This window comes from Gopherus evgoodei, chromosome 2, assembly GCF_007399415.2.
Source record: "Gopherus evgoodei ecotype Sinaloan lineage chromosome 2, rGopEvg1_v1.p, whole genome shotgun sequence".
In the NCBI taxonomy this organism is placed as follows: domain Eukaryota; kingdom Metazoa; phylum Chordata; order Testudines; family Testudinidae; genus Gopherus; species Gopherus evgoodei.
Genome location: NC_044323.1, coordinates 93,414,203 through 93,432,454, shown reverse-complemented (window position 1 = coordinate 93,432,454; position 18,252 = coordinate 93,414,203). Strand labels below are relative to the sequence as shown.

Genomic DNA, 18,252 nt, shown 5'->3' with positions numbered 1-18,252 from the left:
GCTCGAGTGCTCATGGTCACCTCTGAGCTTAAGGCCTTCGGTCTTCTAGGGAGCTGGCATTCCTCATTAATGCCCCAAAAATGAGAGTAGTCCGCCTGGCATGCCAGGGGTTCCAGCGGCAGCTGCGAGGCCGTTGTATCTCGGTGTTTACAGCCAACACAATGGCCAGGTGCTTCATAAGCATTCAGGGGGGACATAGTCCTTCCCCCTTTTTTTTTTTTGTCAGGAGGCCATCCATTTCCGGGTCTTTTGCATGGCCCACTCGATGGAGCTGGCGACGTCCTTTCTCCCAGGCGTTCGGAACGTCTTATCTCTTTGACTCAGCAGGTCTTTCCTGTCTTACGAGTCATCACTCTGCCCCATGTGAGGCGTCCCGCTTTCCGGAAGTGGAAATGGTTCCTCACACAGACCTGTTCGCTCACCGCGAGTGCAGGAAATGCCAGGTGTTCTGCTCCTTCCAAGGTCTCTCCTCGGAATCGATCTTGGACGCATTCCTGATGCCGTGGAACGGCCAACTGCATTATGCCTTCCCGCTGTTCCCACTGGTTCGTTACGCACTGACATACCACGTTGCTCGGCCTGTCAGCCCAGACCTCATCACTCAGGGCAATGACAGGCTTCGTCACTTGGACCTGCAGCCTCTTCGCCTCACGTACCTGAGTCGGGGTGACAGGCAGCCTTCCGCCTGGTCAACGTACCGAGCCAGGTGGAAGCGTTTCCTTTACAGCTGCAGTACGCTCGATCTTGCTCCTGCTGAGGTCTCGATCCCCTCTATTTGGCCTGCCTCTGGCCTTCAGCGGCAGGATCTGGCGGTATCATCGCTGAGGATACTCTCAGCAGCCATCCCTACCTTCCAGCAGGCTAAGATGAACGTTCAGTGTCCCACTATGGGTTCGAGGTCCCTCAAGGGCTTGGAGCGCTTGCACCCTCGGGTGCGCCGCCCAGCCCCGCCCTGGGGCCTCAACCTAGTCTTGGCCAGACGGGTCTCTGAGATCAGAGCTCTTACGAAGGTTCCACAAAGACAAGGTGCAGTTATGACCACACCCGGCTTTCCTCCCTAAGGTGTTTTGGCCTTTCATGTTACCCACAGCTCAACGCAATGGGCATAACCGTTGCACTCCTTGGACATCTGTGGAGTGCTCGCATTATGTTGTGCTGACAGAATCATTTCCTAAGGTGCCCCAGCTCTGCCCCGGTAGCGGGCCAAAGGGAGGGCTTGCTTGTTTTCCTCTCAGAGGATCTCATCTTGGGTGATGGCGGACATCCCCACTTGTTATGATTTGGCTCATATTTCCCCAAGCCACATCACCGTGCATTCTACCAGGGCTCAGGCTTCATCTGCCGCCTTGCTGGCTCGTGTTTCTACCCACGAGACCGGTCGCGAAGCTCCATTGGTCCTTGGTCCTTACCTTTGCTTCGCAGTATGCCCTGGTTCAAGAGAGGCTGTAGCCTCTGGCTCGGCAGTTTTATTCTGCCACATTTCACTCCGACCCCACCGCCTTTGTAAGGCTTGGGATTCACCTAACTGGAATGGATATGAGCAATCACTCGAAGAAGAAAAGACGGTTACTCACCTTTGTAACTGTTGTTCTTCGAGATGTGTTGCTCATATCCATTCCGCACCCGCCCTCCTTCCCCACTGTCGGAGTAGCCGGCAAGAAGGAACTGAGGAGCGGGTGGGCCGGCAGGAGTATATATGGAGCGCCATGGTGGCGCCACTCTAGGGGGCGACCTGCCGGCCCACTGAGTTGCTAGGGTAAAAGTTTTCCGACGAATGTGCACGCGCGGCGCGTACACCTAACTGGAATGGATATGAGCAACACATCTCGAAGAACAACAGTTACAAAGGTGAGTAACCGTCTTTTCTAAAATCTGCACTCAAAACGTGATATATTCCGAGCAGCATTGTCAATCTTGCAGGACAGAACAAAATAATTGCATAGAGGATTAAAAATGTCAGCATATTCTACCAAGGGATATTGTTGTTTGAATGTTTAACCTTATGTGATGCATTCATCCCACAATGATGTCACAGTGTCTGTATATATTTGCTTATTCCTTTAGAGACAAATGTTACATTTAACTCTGAGTTCACAGCGGTTTTTCTTACTTAATGGAAGATTATTTCTCCTCTTTCCTCCCCATTTATTTTATGGTCCTTTCTTTATTTTATCACTCAAGATTACAGTGCATTTCCTTCTTGTTCTAATTTAATTAGTGGTAACTAGTGGTAACACATTCGTTATCTATGCTCAGATTCTTCTAAAATGGAAATGAAAATCACTGTGCCCTGGATCTACATCTAGGGTTATACAAAATGCACCTTACTAGTCCAAATGCAATCACTTACAGATCTTCTTCTCTGTGTATATTTATGTCACCCATGTGGTGGTCAAGGATCAAAGAGAGAATAAGCAGCAATATGCTCCCTAATGTTAAATGTTACAAATGTAAACTGAGTAAGGGGGGAAAAAGGTAATTTATTTCAATTTCAGGTGAGGTAAATGTTGCTGTGGTTCACTGTATACTGAAACAAAACTTCTTTAAAAAAATAAACATTCAACTGTCTTTCGAAACCCCATCCCCGAGCACAATTACAATCAGCATTCAAATTCCCTGGGTTCAGAAGTGATCTTGGAAATTCATGTTCAGTTTTACGCATCAGGCCAAAGAAGGAAATATCAGCTAACATTTTCTTTCTTTTTTTTTTTTTAAATCTTGATTCTGCTTATAAATATCACATTGAAGCTTAAGCTGATGATGATATAATAATCTTAGGATTCTCATATATCACACTGATAGCTTTAGGGGGCACCACTAAGTGAGTTTCCACAATCTAATGACCATAGGAGAATGTTCTTACTACTTTGCGTAAACTGCACTAACTCTGCCTCTAGCTCTGCGTCCTGTTGTATTATGCGATCAGCTACTGAAAATCCACATGACCCCTCTTATTTCAAATGTCTTATTAATAGCATATGATGGAGCCCAAGATGTTTCTTTTCCTAACCCTTAATATAGTTTCGTTTGCAAGTTGCAATCTTTTGTCACCCAGTGAGTCTAACAAGGGGTACTGTAGGCTTGTTATATACCTTGGGCTGGATTTATTTGAGATGCTGAGCATGCACAGCTGGCCACCTCTGAAAATCAGTTCCATGTTTTTCTTGGAGAGTGGATCATGCTCTTCTATAAATCTGTGTCTTTCCTGTGTTGCAGTTTTCCAGTTCGATACTGAATTCTACATCAGTGGACTTGCACCTCTCTGCGACCAGCTTGTTGTGCTTTCATACGTAAAGGAGGTTTCTGAGAAAACGGTAATTACTTTGGTGTTAGAGTTGCACAGCAGTGCAAAATCTCCTCAGGTTTAAGTTAGACACAATGATTATCTGTGAAATGATTCTTCATTAGCTTAGTCTGTAGTGAACAATGGATCGATTTCCTTGACCTATAAAATAAGATCTACAGAGGTTATGTTGAAGACTGGTGTATTTATCTTTTAGAGGCCCTGCTGTCTGGTCTTCTTTGTTCCTTGGGAAGGACAAAGAAAGCCTCTCTCTCAATCTTTTCTGGTGTTTGTGTATGAGAAAGAATGAAGGATACATCCAGCTGAAAGGAAGGGCAACTTGCTGACACTGTGCATTTTCAGGAATGAGAGAGTGAAGTTGATCAGCTCTAACAATAGAAGTCAGTGTGGTCGGAGCAGTGGAAATTACTGGGAGAGCAGTTGATTGTTTCCTTCGCCTCTGAGACATCTGTTTTGTGCACTGTATATTTTTATAAATATATAGTACTTGGAATTAACATCAGTACCAGGAGGGAAACATCCATTCCTGCTTCATATATTTGTTTCAGAATACACAGTAAAAAGTGGGGAAAGGAAAGCCCTTGAAGCTCCCATATGAGAGTGGCAGGTGTTCTTGATCATCTCTTTGATAGTGTGCCTGCGTTAGACAGTCATCGCTATAATAACCTTAAGCAACTTGGTGCACATGTTGCTAGGCAATGAAATGCTGTAGGCTCAAACTAATGCTCAAGTCTATTGAAATCAATAGGGTTAGCTTCTAGCCCTATTGCAGGATGTCAGATTATTTGTTTATTTATTTTTAAGGCCAAAAAAAATGCCACAGCAGCTTTTCCCGAGAGAGCTAATACAGTAATTCCTCTGGTGTGAGAGAGAGTCTCTTGAAAGAAAGCAAGGTAACAAATGAAAAAGGAAATGGAAGGGTGAAATGCTAGTAAGCAAGGAAATTGGAAGTCATTCTTAATGAAAAAGTAGTATTAGAAAAGAGCTGGGATAAAGCAAGAAGTAAATGGGAAAGATGAAAGAAATTCTGACTGCTTTAGGGAACAAGGAGGGAAAGAGAGAATTTCTGGTAAAGCAACAGTAGATCATAGCAGAGAGAGTTTTTTCATGTAATTGCATTTGTTTTGTGGTTTTGGAAACACGAATGCAGAGCATCTGAAAGATGCCAAGCTGATCAAACTGAACCTCTCTTATTGGCCAAAGCAAACATACAGAAGGCAAGCAGATGCTGTGAAGGGTTCCTCTTGCTGTCCTGCCTATATACCTCTGCTGTGACCTGGAGAGGGCCATGTCTTTAAGGGGTAATAGAGTAGTTCAATCTCAGGGACCTATTAGTTAAGTGTCTCTGCTGTGATTGCCAGCAAGGGTGACAGTTATCATCAGTGATGATTTGTGTTGTAGAATTCTGTTTTTTTGTGAACTAATGAGCCCACCAACTCATTTCATGACTGGCAAATATCTTTCAGTCATTACAAACTGGGATTAGATTTGAACCAGTGACTTAAGATGGCCACTTCTTAGCTGTGGTCTACACTACAAACTTACATCAGTATAAACATGTTGTTCAGGGGTGTAGAAGATCCACACCCTGAGCAATGCAGTTATGCTGATTGAACCACTGGTGTAGGCAGTGCTGCATCAGCGAGAGGGCCACCTTTCACGCATGTGGAGTATCTATGCTGATGGGAGAACGTAGGTAGCATCATCACTAAGTACTCCATTATTTATTGTTTGATTATTTGTTTGTTTAAGTGGCAGTGCTGGGGCCTTGACATAATTAAAAATGCAAGACTGTAAAGCCAGCAGTTTCCCCAACCCCAAAATCAGAGAATAACTAATCACAGGTGAAAGTCCAATCCCAAACTTTATGCCACTTCACCTAAAAATATCCACAACAGACTCCCTATGTTCCCATTACTCAAGCTCATCAGTGTATCAAGAATTCTAGATTACTTTCAGATTAATATACTCCTACTTTGACTGGACGCTTGAAGGATAAATTTAGACTGAAATCCACCCTGTTTCAAAAAAAAAAAAATAACCCTGGGGCTGGCTCCAGTATACAATTAAGCCCAGAATCAGGTTGCTGCAACCTGCTCCTTTGTGGGGCTGTGCTCTGCAGGGATTGGACACAGCCAAAGATCTAGCCCACTAATTTATTTTTTTAACTGAAAACTCAGATTCTCGAAATCCATTGGTTGATAAATATATTAGGTGACAATCATTGTGATGCCGTTAGAATTATGAGTAGTGCTGTTAAATCACAAATTTATACATTAGTAACGTTTGCTATCATCTAGAAGTAAGCTACTTTTCCAATCTCAAAAATCAGGAATTTTATTTGCTAGACAGAACCAAACATAAGGTTGGATGCACTCCCACAAAAAAGCGGTAGAGCCCATTTAAAAATCTGTTTAATCAGTCTGAGATAACTGATTTAATTTTGAATGCTTAAAAAATTAATTCCATGCTATAATTGCTGTGTGTCTGGTTAAGGTACAGGGTATTATTCATACATACCAAACAATTTTTAATCTTTGATGTAAGTGCAAATCTCACTGTGTCCTTAACTGTGGAATCACTAATGTACAATTATGTAGCTGACAGAATGCAAAATTTGAATTATGTAGTCATTTGTGACATGTATTTTGCTCTGTGTTGGTTACATAACTTAAGGGAAAACCAAAGAAAGAATAGGATAATTACCATGTGGTTTATGTTCCAAAACTAATCAACAGCTCACAAATTATGAACTGCAAAATTTACAATTGAACACACAATTTGATGTTCATATCTGGTGAATATTTGAGCTAAAATCACTTTTCACAAAGCTCTGTTTGCAAAAAGTGAACCTGAAAGGATAGTAAGACATGGCTAAATTGAAATTTGATTTCAAATTTGAATGCATATTTGTGGAAAGTTTTTTCCACTCCCCTTTTCTCCATTCACAGAAAATTTACTCCACTCTCCTCCAATGGTGTCATAATTGTATACATTCACTAAACACAGTGAAGGAAGATTTCAGCTGTTTGTTTCTTGTGGTGATAACCATGTCATAGCTACAGAGAACTGGGAAGTTAAGTCTGATACTGACAATTTGGGCATGTCTATTGTCAACAATGGGTATCCTTCTGGAAAACTCAGTGGCAGAAATTTGTATTTAAATCTTGTTCTCAGGTGACCATCAGTTGATATAAAGAAGACACATTGCATAACACAAATTTTTTTGGTTGAATTTTTCCTAGGAAATGGAATGTTGTGCAAGACCTAGACTGGATATTATTCAACCCCTACCTGAGTCTTGTGAGGAGATCTCCTCTGATGCTCTGACTGTTAGAGGATTCCAAGAAAACGAATGTAGAGATTATCATTTAGGTGAGAAGTTTCAATGACTCTTGTTAGTTTTTTGTTGTCTTTATTTTATTTTTGGTAACAATAGCCTTGCTTAATTACTCTTGTAGAAGTCAGACCATTAATTTGCTATCCTATCCTCTAGTGCCTCTGTCAATATCTATGTATGGCAATTGTTCTGTATACTGCACAAATATGACTTAATGCAGTGCTAAGGTTGCTAAATTAAAATTACAAAATGTCAAGATATTAAAAAATTGAAGTTCCAACATAACATTCCCTGGACTGTGTTGCATTTGCTTGGATATCCTGTAGGTATTATATGTTGAGAATATTTAATTACGTAGATTACATATATTAAATTATAATTTAACCACAAAATAATGCCATCTGTACCAATGCTGCCAATGAGGTTTGTCCGCAACATCTGGGTTGACCTCTGTTAACTAATTTTGTCAAATAATTGTTTTCTGCATTTGTACAGAACCTAGCACAATGAACCCCTGGTCCATGACTAGGGCTTCTGTTCTATGCTGGATATGGGATGCCATCAATGAAGAATTAAAGGGAGGGTAGCATAATTAATGCTAATCAACAGGCTTAATAGAAATATAGGACTTGTCATACAACTTGATATAGTTTATTGATGAGATTACACATTTGGCTGATTAGCGGTAACTGCACTAACAGCTTACCTAAATGTTTGTAAGGCATTTGACTTAGTACCACAATGCATTCTCTGGCTATCTGAGATACTTCTATGGCCCCCATTACAATAGAATCTGTGTTCCTCGTAATTTTTAATGTGTTGAACCGCCAGGGTGGATTGGTTTTAAATCAAAGCAATTTATATCACCTATTTTAATCATGATTTACATCAGCAAGCAGGAAACCGTGATTTAAATCATTGATCTTAATTGTGTTTTACACTGGTACTTTTTAGTTATTTTCCTAAAGAAAGACTGATTCCCATTAGTTGGTAACTTTTAAGACATGTTGATTTGAAACTAAATATAGTCTTTACCCTAAATATGGTATTTCTTCCTGCTAACCAGGAGAATACACTATATCTATGCAGATTTATATAGCTTAATTTACCTTTATTCAGATTATATTTTTTTTATAATGTTAGAAAATGGTGAATGATGTGTCAAGCTATGAGTGGAAGGAAATTCAAATTAAATTAAAAATACACTAAAGCAGCATTTTAGTTTTTTATTAAATAAAACTACCTTAAGTGCTGGATACATAAGAAAAATAAAGCTTATCAGAAAGCATATTAAACATGTTTTGCATTTAAAGCTAACTGACTTACTTAAACAGAGGAAGTATTGTCTGTGGTAAATGAATTGAACTGGTCACCATATTCTTCGGGATTTTAAAACTAGTAGATCTTACCCTCTTGTACCTATATTTTTTTCATGGAGATTGGAAGAGGAAAGCAAGCTTTTCTGCTTTTTCAACTCCCAATTGGTTCCTTAGTTTTGAATGAACTAGTCGTTAAACTGACCTAGTTGAATAAATTGAAATAAAGAAAATGTTGTCTGTGCACCTGTAGAAGGTGCTACTGTTGTCAAGAGCTTTTTTAGCACTTCAACAAACTCATCTTCCAGGTGTTTAGCCAGTGATTTCTACAAGCTCAGTGGTGTGGCTTTTTTAAAAACTTGGTGGTAAGCACGTCCAGCTTAATTTTTTTCTTTAATTTAAACAATGTAAATTATTTTAGTGGATTATAAGTTTGAGACTTAATGTAGGTTCTTCTTCGAGTGATTGCACATGTCCATTCTGTTTCACGTGTATGTGTGCCCAGTGCACCAGAGAAGATATTTTTCCCGTAGCAGATCCATCAGGGCAGTGCATTTGCCTTTACCAACTGGTGTAATTGATCAGTGGACCCCCTCATTTTCATCAGTGATTGGTAGTTTGAGCACGTGGATTTGTTTACTGAAGTCTTTCCCCACTGTCATTGGTCCAACTCTTGTCCTGTCCAACCCAGTTGTAAGCCTAGTATGTTGTTCTCAGTACTGGCATTATCTGGCAGATGTTTTCAGTCTCTGGCACAGAGTGGCACGGCACCGCTGTGGCAGTCAGAGTACTCTGGATATAAATTGGAGTCCAAGGTTACCTTGTATGCACCACCTTTCCATGACAGAAAGCCACATCAGTCATCGCCACCATCAGGAAGAGCTTAGTACCTATCTGACAGGAAGATGTTCCAGAGGCCAAGACCCATGGAACAGTTATGGCTTGGGTCCTATGCCACCCGATTGACTTTTTTGGAATCTCTGTGGTGTATCTCCCATTTCAAAATGTTCCACTATTCCTCCTGCTGCCAAGTCACCTAGCAGATCCTGAGCCATTATGAAGACAATCAGGCTCCTATCTCCACGTTCCTCCCACCGACAGAGGGCGGATCAGTGTTTTCTAACCTTATAACCATTAGACCCTTAAGGGGTTTGGTCAGGCTTTACATCTCTAATAGCAGATCCCACGACTCTCCGGGACTTCAGTGTGGTACTGGCAATGCTAATAGGTCTGCCTTTTGAGCCAGTGGGCATCACTTCTTTGTTATATCTGTCTATGAAGGTAGCATTCTTTGTGGCCATTACCTCCATGGGGAGAGTGACAGAGTTACATGCCCTGGTTGCTGACCCTCCATTCATGTTTTTTTGTAGGGACAAAGTATATTTATGTCCTCATTCAAAGTCCCTCACTAAGTAGTCTGGAAGTTCCACTTTAATCAAGCCATATTCCTACCATCCTTTTTTCTTAAGCCATGTTCTCATAAGAATGAAAAGAGGCTTCATATCTTGGATATCAGAAGGGCATTAATGTTTTACTTGAACAGGGCTAGATCTTTTAGAAGGTCTAACCAGCTGTTTATTTCAGTTATAGAGGGGATGGAAGGCCTCCCAGTTTCTATGCAGAGGATATAATGGTGGATTTCATTTTGCATAAGTCTATGCTATGACATGGCCATAGTACCCCCACCAAGCAGGTTTGTAGCTCACTCCACACGATCCCTAACAGCTTCTGCAGCTTTTCTGGATCGAGTACCTTTAAGAAAATTTGTAAAGCTGCAACTTGGTCATCAGTGGATTCTTTTACAAAGCACTTTACTATAGCCCAGCAATCCAGAAACCATGTCAACTTTGGTTGAGTAGCTCTTCAGTTGTTCAGCTAGACTCCCAAACCTTCATCTAGTCTGAACTGCTTGAGAGTCACCTGAAGTGTAATGGACATGTGCAATCACTCAAAGAAGAAAAAACGGTTGCTAACCTGTTGTGTAACTGCTGTTCTTTGAGAAATTTTGCACATGTCCATTCCTCAGCCCACCCTCCTTACCTGCGATGTAGGAGTCTATCTAGTCAAAAGGAACTGAGAGGGGTCAGGGGCAGCTCTGTTCTTTATACCATCAGTTAGCAATGTGAATATGTGAAGGCGCATGCCCTGCCTGGACTAAGTTAAAAACGACTCTGGCTCTGGTGCACTTGGCGCACGCGCAGCTGAAGAGCAGTGGACATGTGCAATGCATCTCAAAGAACAATAGTTACAGAACAGGATAGTAATCATTTTTGTGATCATTTCAAATTTAATTTTAAATACGTTTATTTAAAAATTGCATTTTATTTAAATAAAAATATTATTTAAATTCCATTTTTGAAAACATAGATTTTTATCCATCGTGTTATCTGCACGTCACCTCTGTGAGGTAGGCAAGTGCTGTTATCCCCATATTACGTATGGGGAACTGAGGCACAGAGACACTAAGGGCTAGCTATTTAAAGGTATTTAGGCATCTAAATGCACCTAATTTCAATGGGAGTTAGATGACTAGGCATTTCTGAAAATCCTATGGACAGCCTATCTGTATCTATGGGCACCTAAATAACTTTAAAAATCTCATCCTAGGTGACTGCCCAAGGTCATATATGAGATCTCCAGGATGAAGGATATCCCATAGAAAGCAGGGCCTCTGATGAGGATGTGGGGGTCTTGATGGATAACCAGCTGAACATGAGCTCTCAGTGCGATGTTGTGGCTAAGAGGACTAAAAGTGATCCTTGGGAATATGGAGTAGGAGTAGGGAGGTATCATTACTTGGTATATGGCAAAATAAGCCCATTCCTGGAATACTGTGCTCAGTTCTAGTGTCCGCACTTCAGAAAGAATGTTTATAAATTTGGCAGGGGTTCAGAAAAAGAGCTACAAGGACTATTAACAGTCTCCTATACAGAGAGGAAATTTGATGATAGAAGACTCTCTCTAATCCAGCAGACAGAGGAATAACAAGATCCAGTGACTGAAAGCTGGAGCTAGACAAATTCAGACTAGAAGTAAGGCACAATTTTTTAGGCAGTTTAATCATTGGAACAACTTACCTAAGGATGCGGTGGTTTCTCCATTGCCTGAAGTCTTCAGATCAAGATCGGTTGTCTTTCTAAACAGGCATGCTCCAGTTCAAACAAAAGTTATGGGCTTGATGCAGAAACAATTGGGTAAAACTATATAGCCTATGTTATGCAGGAGGATAATAATCTGTGCGTGCTTTGTGCCAGGGCTGAGCCCTGGCATCTCTAGGCTTGCTGCATCAGTTATAAATACAAAAAATTGTGAGTCCCAGCCCCTCTTTCATTACAAATTAAGCACTGATCATAATGGTTCCTTCTGGAGTCCCAAAGCCAAGTCTGATTTAAACATCTTAGCCAGCAGCAAGTATCTCATACAGTCACCTTCAAATCAAAGTAGGCCTGCCAAACCTGAATGCACATCCATACCCTTAACTAATTGCAAAAGCAGTATACCCTCTGCCAGTCTCCAAGCCATTGTGTTCCCATCACAGAATTGGGGCTGCTTTATACCTGTGCCCAAACACAAAACTGGTCCCCACTATGGTGCTCCACTGTTCAATGAATATTCTGATTCATCTATCATGTATGAACTTTTTGATGGTTTAGAATATACTGTGTACAAAAATTGTTCTGCAGGTGTATAAGTGCGTGCCTGTGTGTGTAGATATAGATAGCGTTATGGCAAATTCCATCCCTGTGTCTACAAAATATTGAGGAGATTTTTTTTTTCCAGGCTTTGGGGAAAGAAATGCCCTTTTGAGCAGTCATCTTCTATGCAAGATTTTACCTTTTTGAGTGAATTTTTACGTGAAGCTTAATCAAACTAAGGGTTTAAACTGTTGGTGAATGCCATATATATATGCTCCCTATAGATATATATATGCCATATATATTCTTAAATTACAGCATTGCAAATGCATTGCTGTAATGATGTACCAAGTCCCCCGGGGTTATGGCATCTATCACTTATGTTTTTGATGGTCTTGACTTTGATAGGGAAGGTGGGTTTATTGCAGACTAAGTCGTATAGTAGTCCTCTGACAGTATAACTCTGTGTTCTAAACCATCATAACATTTATACATAAAGGATGAATCAGAATTTTCAATAAGCTGTGGTGAGTTTTGAAAGCTATTTTGCTGTTTAAATCAGTTTTAATTTATTGGAGCATACAGTACCCAAAATCGTCATATTCTTGCTGTCTTGGTTGCATCTCTATTCATTTTTTTTTCTCCCAAAGATGAACTAAAATGCAAGGCTTTTCTTTAGGAAAATAAAATACTAAAAATGTCATGTGTTTGCAGAGCATTCAGAGGGCGAATCGCTGTTTTACATTATTAGTCCAAGAGATATTGTTGTGGCTAAAGAGCGGGACCAAGATGACCACATTGACTGGCTTCTTGAAAAGAAGAAATACGAAGTAATTTTTATCACATTATCTTTAATTTCTTATGTTTGAAAGTCTTGTTCTCCATAGTAATGTTGCCATCCCATATGACTGGGAAGGCCTTATTTTAACCTTAGTTCCTGATCCTGCAATCACATAAGCATGTGTGTAGCTTTACTCACAAATACCGTTCCATTGTGTAAATCTTTGCAAGATTGGAGCCTAAATGTGTAGTTGATGGAAAGGGTATGTCTGTGTCCAATTCAAAATGTTTTAGATGTCACTAAAACTAGCAATGCTATTTGGCTTTGAAGAAATGAACTTGGGAATCAGATATTCTTTGTGTGTTGTGGATTCATCCAAACTGATTGAAGAAAAGAGGTTCACTTTAGTTGCAGCAGAAGTCTCCGTTCTGAGGCATTAGATATTGAAAGAGGGTTGATATATTAGGGTAACACATACAGCTCCAGCTAAGATGTAGTTTCTTTTATATGTGGCACAGTTTTTAAAGTATTAAATTATTTAGGACCAAATATACAATTTTTGGTGCCTACAGTAGCCAGACTCTGAAAATTGCTGAACACCAGCAGTGGTAAGTGACTACACTATGAACTAAGGTGCTCAGTTTCTTTGAAAAAATCTAGTCATTTATTTAGGTGCCTAAATACTGATCTTAGGCACCTAGTATTGGTTCCAGAATTTGCAGTGTGTCTTTAAGTGGAAACTTATAGGCAATATGAATACAATACCCAAGTTTTCTGGTTTCTGATTTCCGGCAGTGAATCAGAGGACTATGTAGGCTGTTAAAAGAAATTTGCAAAGGTTAATTTAAATTTACTAATAAGCTGAATGCATGTGTTTTAAAGTCAAATTCAAAACAGACATCTAGGAAAAAAGAACATAAGTCTCATCCCCATTCGGCATGTATTTCTGTGGTTAACTAAATTTTGATATCCCTGATGCAGATTATCTTGAAAACCTCCATAGGATTTGTTTCTCCTGAGGAATACATTCAAAATTTGGAATGCAGTTCTGTAGTTATGCAAAACACTGCAGTGGGTCCCACAAGACTCAAGCACCTTTCAAGTGATAGCTGTGTGTGTCTTGGTGAAAGCCCTCCTAGGCTAATAATCAGTGACTGGCTTGTGTTGTAATCTAAATTAAGCTTTCACTTTTTTCATTTTGCTTTTAAAAAGCCGTGTCTGTTTCTGCACGTTGAAGCAGTTAAAGGAAGAATTACAAATTAAACAATGAAAAAAACATTCTGACTGGAGAAGGTATTTTGGTTGAGTATAATAAAAAAAATTGTATCTTTTCTCAAACAGATTTTTCATATAGGTTTTCTAGCAGAGAATTTTTGTTTGAACATTATCTAATGGTATTGCATTATATATTGTGTCATAGTCTTGAAATTTGATACTAATATACCAATGTGGAGTGAACCCATATGGAAACAAAAGTAGTTTTCTTTTTGGTTGACTGCTTTTGTTTGAGTATGAATTCTAAGCTGTTCATCCAACCATGGCATTAAAAATTCTAGTGCTTCAAACACAAGGCACAATAAAAAGGGTTTGATTTATTCAGTCCTAGAGCTTTCTCTGTAGAAGTTTTGTATATCTGGCTTGTATGTCACTTTTCTGTCATATGAATATAGGAGGCTTTGATGGCTGCTGAGATCAGTCAGAAGACCATAAAAAAACACAGGATTTTGGTAAGTTTAAAATCTTCAAAATAAAAATGTTTTTCTCTTTAGAACACTGCATGGTGCTTTATATTCATCACAGGAATGTTGGTTATTATATTTGTCTGTCCACATTATTCCAGACAATAATTATACACTTTCCAACCAATGTTCAGATTCCTGAGGTCAGTCCCAAAGCACAGAATGGAAGCACAAAATGGTGAACTTAAAAATTGTACTACTGTTTTTTTGTTTTGTTTTTTTTACCTGCTGTTGTTTTGGCTAACAACTAATATTATAGTACCTGAAAGTCATTAGAGAAAAACTAATTTCTTTTTCAGCTTTACTTTCTGCGTAAGACAATACCTTCTTGGCTAGGATGATCAAAGGGACCTATGGAAGGTGGTAGACACTAAATCCTGTTTAAATTCAGTGGGAAATGGGCACTAACTCCCAGAAGCTATTTTAAAATCCCTGCCTTTTGCATAGTAGTCACTTTTTACTCCTGTAAAGTTATTTTCCCTGTTACTTGTGTGGTCTTACACACAGCAATAAGGGGAAATAGCGATATTTTGTAAAATAGGAAAATACTGTGAATCACCCAAAACCAGTCCAATCAAAAAGTCTTTTTTTTTAATTGACTTAGAGATTGAGTTGATGACTGACCTTTTAAAGGTGAAATGTGGTATTTAAAGAATAAGCACAAAGCACTGATTGAGATTTTTAATTATTGGTTAAATTGCAAGTGTACCCTGAAATTTACAAATAAATTCATTTTAGAAATAGCCTGAAAGTGTTTTACTTGTCCCAGATGAATGCAAAAGTCTGTTTTCCCCTTTAAGAGCTGATGGCATCACCAGAATGTAACAGGCAGGTATTTCAGTTCCTTGCATACTTTAGTTGCCTGTGGCCTTTTCAGAAGAAATATAGAAACAGGAAAGCAAGTCCTAGCCAGAAAATAAAAAGGGAAATGCTCTATTAATATATGGCTTGTAAAATGTGTTAGGTTAGGATGAAATCCAATTAATGCACATGCAGCCACAGTTATTAGCTTGCTGGGCCTCATCCAGATCCCACTGAAATCAATGGAAGAATTCCAGTTGACTTTACTGGGCTTTGGATCAGGCCCAAAACAGGTAAAGTTCCACAGGGATTAAATGGCAAAATATATTCAGCATATACAGTTAAGCAGGGGTCAGGGTCATGTAACAGTAAGCTCCTCCCAAGGATTCTGTAGGTTGTCATAGTGGCCCACCCCTTCAGCACCACTTACACAGGATGCTAGGGTCACCTGATCTGCATAAGTACAAATCCAGTCCCCATACGCTTTTCCCGTACTGGCCTCTATTTGCCACCCCAATCTAAGCACGACTATGGTAGAATCCCTTACATAGTTCCTTCACTGGTTAGAACCCTCAGCCCCTTTCCGTATTATTGCTTGACATAAGTTGTTCAGTGAACCTTGTGTGTAGTCCCATCGGCTTCACCTGTGTAAAGTTCTGATGATATCATTTCTGAGCGCTGATGTGATCACATCTGATAATAAATGGATGCATTTTTTTTAATGGCCAAAGTACCGAGTAGTGTCTCAATTGAGGCACAGCAGATAACTGACAGCTGACTAATGGGATAAACTCTTGAGATAGGATTTATTATGTAAATGCAGACAGATCTCTAAAGTAGCTTGAATAGCACTGGTGTGATTTTGTGCTTTTTAGCTAATAAAGCCTGTAACCTAGTTTCCTTTCCCTACTTCTTTGTAATAAAATGAGGAGCTTGTTAAATTATCAGTAATTCCACTACTTTATGGAGCATTGCTTGGAGTTATGTTCTTGGCGGATGCACTGCTTTTCTCTTCCCCCATACACCAAACCTTTCTTTTTGTTGATGCAGCAAGTGTCCCGTGTCAGGGTCAACATTTTATCATCCTTGATCTAAGTGACTCAACTGTTGAATGTCTAGATATGTATTTTGAGCCCCACTCAAGACTCAGGAAGTAGTATATTCAACTCAGGATTAGAGAAGTCATGAGAAATTATTTAAAAGAGAGTCATAAGTTCAAGAGATGAGATTTTAAAGTGAGTTTTTTCAATGTAATTTATGTACAGTTGCTTATTTCTAAGTGGGAATGGGGGCTTAGGAGGAGAGATCCCTGAGATATAAGCACTGATGATTGACCTAACAAGCCACTGAATGTAAACAGAGCTGAAAGGTTTATTACAGCAGTTAAACACTTGATTCTTCAAGAATGTTTGACTTTGGAACTTTTATAGCTAGTTTGTCACATTTTTACGTTTTTCCCTTTATTTTAGGACATAGGCTTAGCCTATATAAATCATCTAGTGGAGAAAGGAGAGTATGACTTGGCTGCCAGGTAATATATTTAGGAATGTCTTTGCTGAACTTATGATTATGTATAATTCATGTGTGAAATAGATAAAGCAATCCTTGATTCATAGGAATCCTGTGATATTTGTTTTACCCTTGTCCTTTAATTTATATAGATAGAAACAACTGCAAGTTTACTACTTTGATTTGTATCTTTCTAATCACATAAATCATTTTAGCTGTTAGAAACATAGTACACACATTTTAAGAGTGGGATTTAATTCTTCTAGACCACATTATATCTTTGCTATTTAAACTATCATTTGAATCCACTTGATTAGTACTATAGACTTATCGGTGTTCAGTATTGTTACATGCTCAGAAAATAATTCACAATAATAATTATACTTTACACTTTATTTAGACTAAAAGTTTCAGGTCTGGCTACATGAAGTAAAGTGCCTAAATCCATATATAAGCACTTAAACAATTCTGGTTTTTAGAACTGCTGAAGACCAGAAAATGAATGGAAGCTGCAATTGCTTAGAATCTCTACTAATTGAGAACTAACCTGTAGATGGGCTGATAACGGTAGCAATCTGTGTAACTGATGAAGTTTTCTTCATGCTCATAGGAGACCACAAACAGCAGATTTGTTACCTGTGTTGATGACACCCAAATAATGGAATACAGTAGCAGAATGTTCCTGAGGTTTTTTCGATTATCTGGGGAATAAAGTTCAGGTCCTGGATCAGCAGTGGCTGGCACCAGAGCTGGGATGACACATTTTGCTACTGGAAAAGAGGATGTGAATACCACTCCTGTTACTCTACTGACCCTTTCTAGATGCTGAAGGAGTAGTGTTGATATGCTCTGAAGAAAGTGGTGTCCAGAACACCTTATTTGAATAATGACTGCTAAAACACAGGGCCTTGAAAGGTGCCTGGTTTGGAGGGTGGAGGGAGTAAACACAGCCAACACAGTCATGTTTTTTGTTCATCCCTACATGTAACTTTATTTGTAATTGCTGCCATTTTTCTCTCAGAAAATGTCAGAAAATACTAGGAAAAAGCACAGAACTCTGGGAATTTGAAGTTTATAAGTTTAAAGAAATAGGACAACTTAAGGTAGGTTAACTCATATTTCTTAACTGATGTGTTTGGTCTGACCATGTTTATTCTATGGGGGCTGAAGTTGACCAAACACATGTGATATCCACTGAGCCAAAATTTTATGTATGTATCTAATATGCAAGTATGCACACCCAAGATGCTGTAGCCTGCTGCAAATTAGTTCTTAAAGTCAAAATGTAATCTATGGACAGCAGTTGTATGGTTCTCGTACAGGTTAATACGTATATGTGAAGCAATGTTTGAAGTGTAGCACAATTATGTACCTACCAACATATTTTTTAACCCACATAAAGGGGTATTTATTTATGGAGGGTGGGATTTTCATATGTGCCCAAGGTTGGTTATTCCCATTGATTTTCAAACACCCTTAAGGACCTTTTGAAAATCCATAGTGAAATTCCTTTGCTGGTTTACCATCGCTTCACAAAATTCTGAGCCCCCTCTGTTGAGAGGATTTTTCCTTGCAGCACTAAAGAATAATTAAGTTGTAAAGTGACAGATTTCCCCTCTGTTGGACATTGAAAACAGCAGGGGGAGGGAGACCATTCTGTCCCTACTTGTGTCTTGCCAGTACTAGCATTGCAAACTACTGTAAGAGTACACATTCTCTGTAAGATTCTCAGTTAATAAATTGCCCACAACATTAGGCTGAAATGCAGTCACTCCCAAACGAGTAGAAAACATTATGCGCTCTCCCTTTGATAACACATACACACTT

General features: G+C 39.4%; 1 protein-coding gene across 7 annotated transcripts in view; it reads left to right on the top strand.

Moving 5' to 3' along the window:
- Window positions 1-18,252, top strand: part of VPS41 (VPS41 subunit of HOPS complex) — a 179,557-nt gene that overhangs the window by 99,984 nt on the left and 61,321 nt on the right. For all 7 annotated transcript variants that reach the window (XR_003998896.1, XM_030551381.1, XM_030551378.1 and 4 more), the window contains 6 exons: window positions 3,217-3,314; window positions 6,550-6,679; window positions 12,310-12,425; window positions 14,047-14,103; window positions 16,386-16,447; window positions 17,447-17,528. Coding sequence is in view for 6 of the 7 variants with exons in the window: in XM_030551381.1 (XP_030407241.1) it covers window positions 3,217-3,314; window positions 6,550-6,679; window positions 12,310-12,425; window positions 14,047-14,103; window positions 16,386-16,447; window positions 17,447-17,528 (545 nt within the window). In the remaining variant the exon portion in view is untranslated. The remainder of the gene's footprint in view (window positions 1-3,216; window positions 3,315-6,549; window positions 6,680-12,309; window positions 12,426-14,046; window positions 14,104-16,385; window positions 16,448-17,446; window positions 17,529-18,252) is intronic.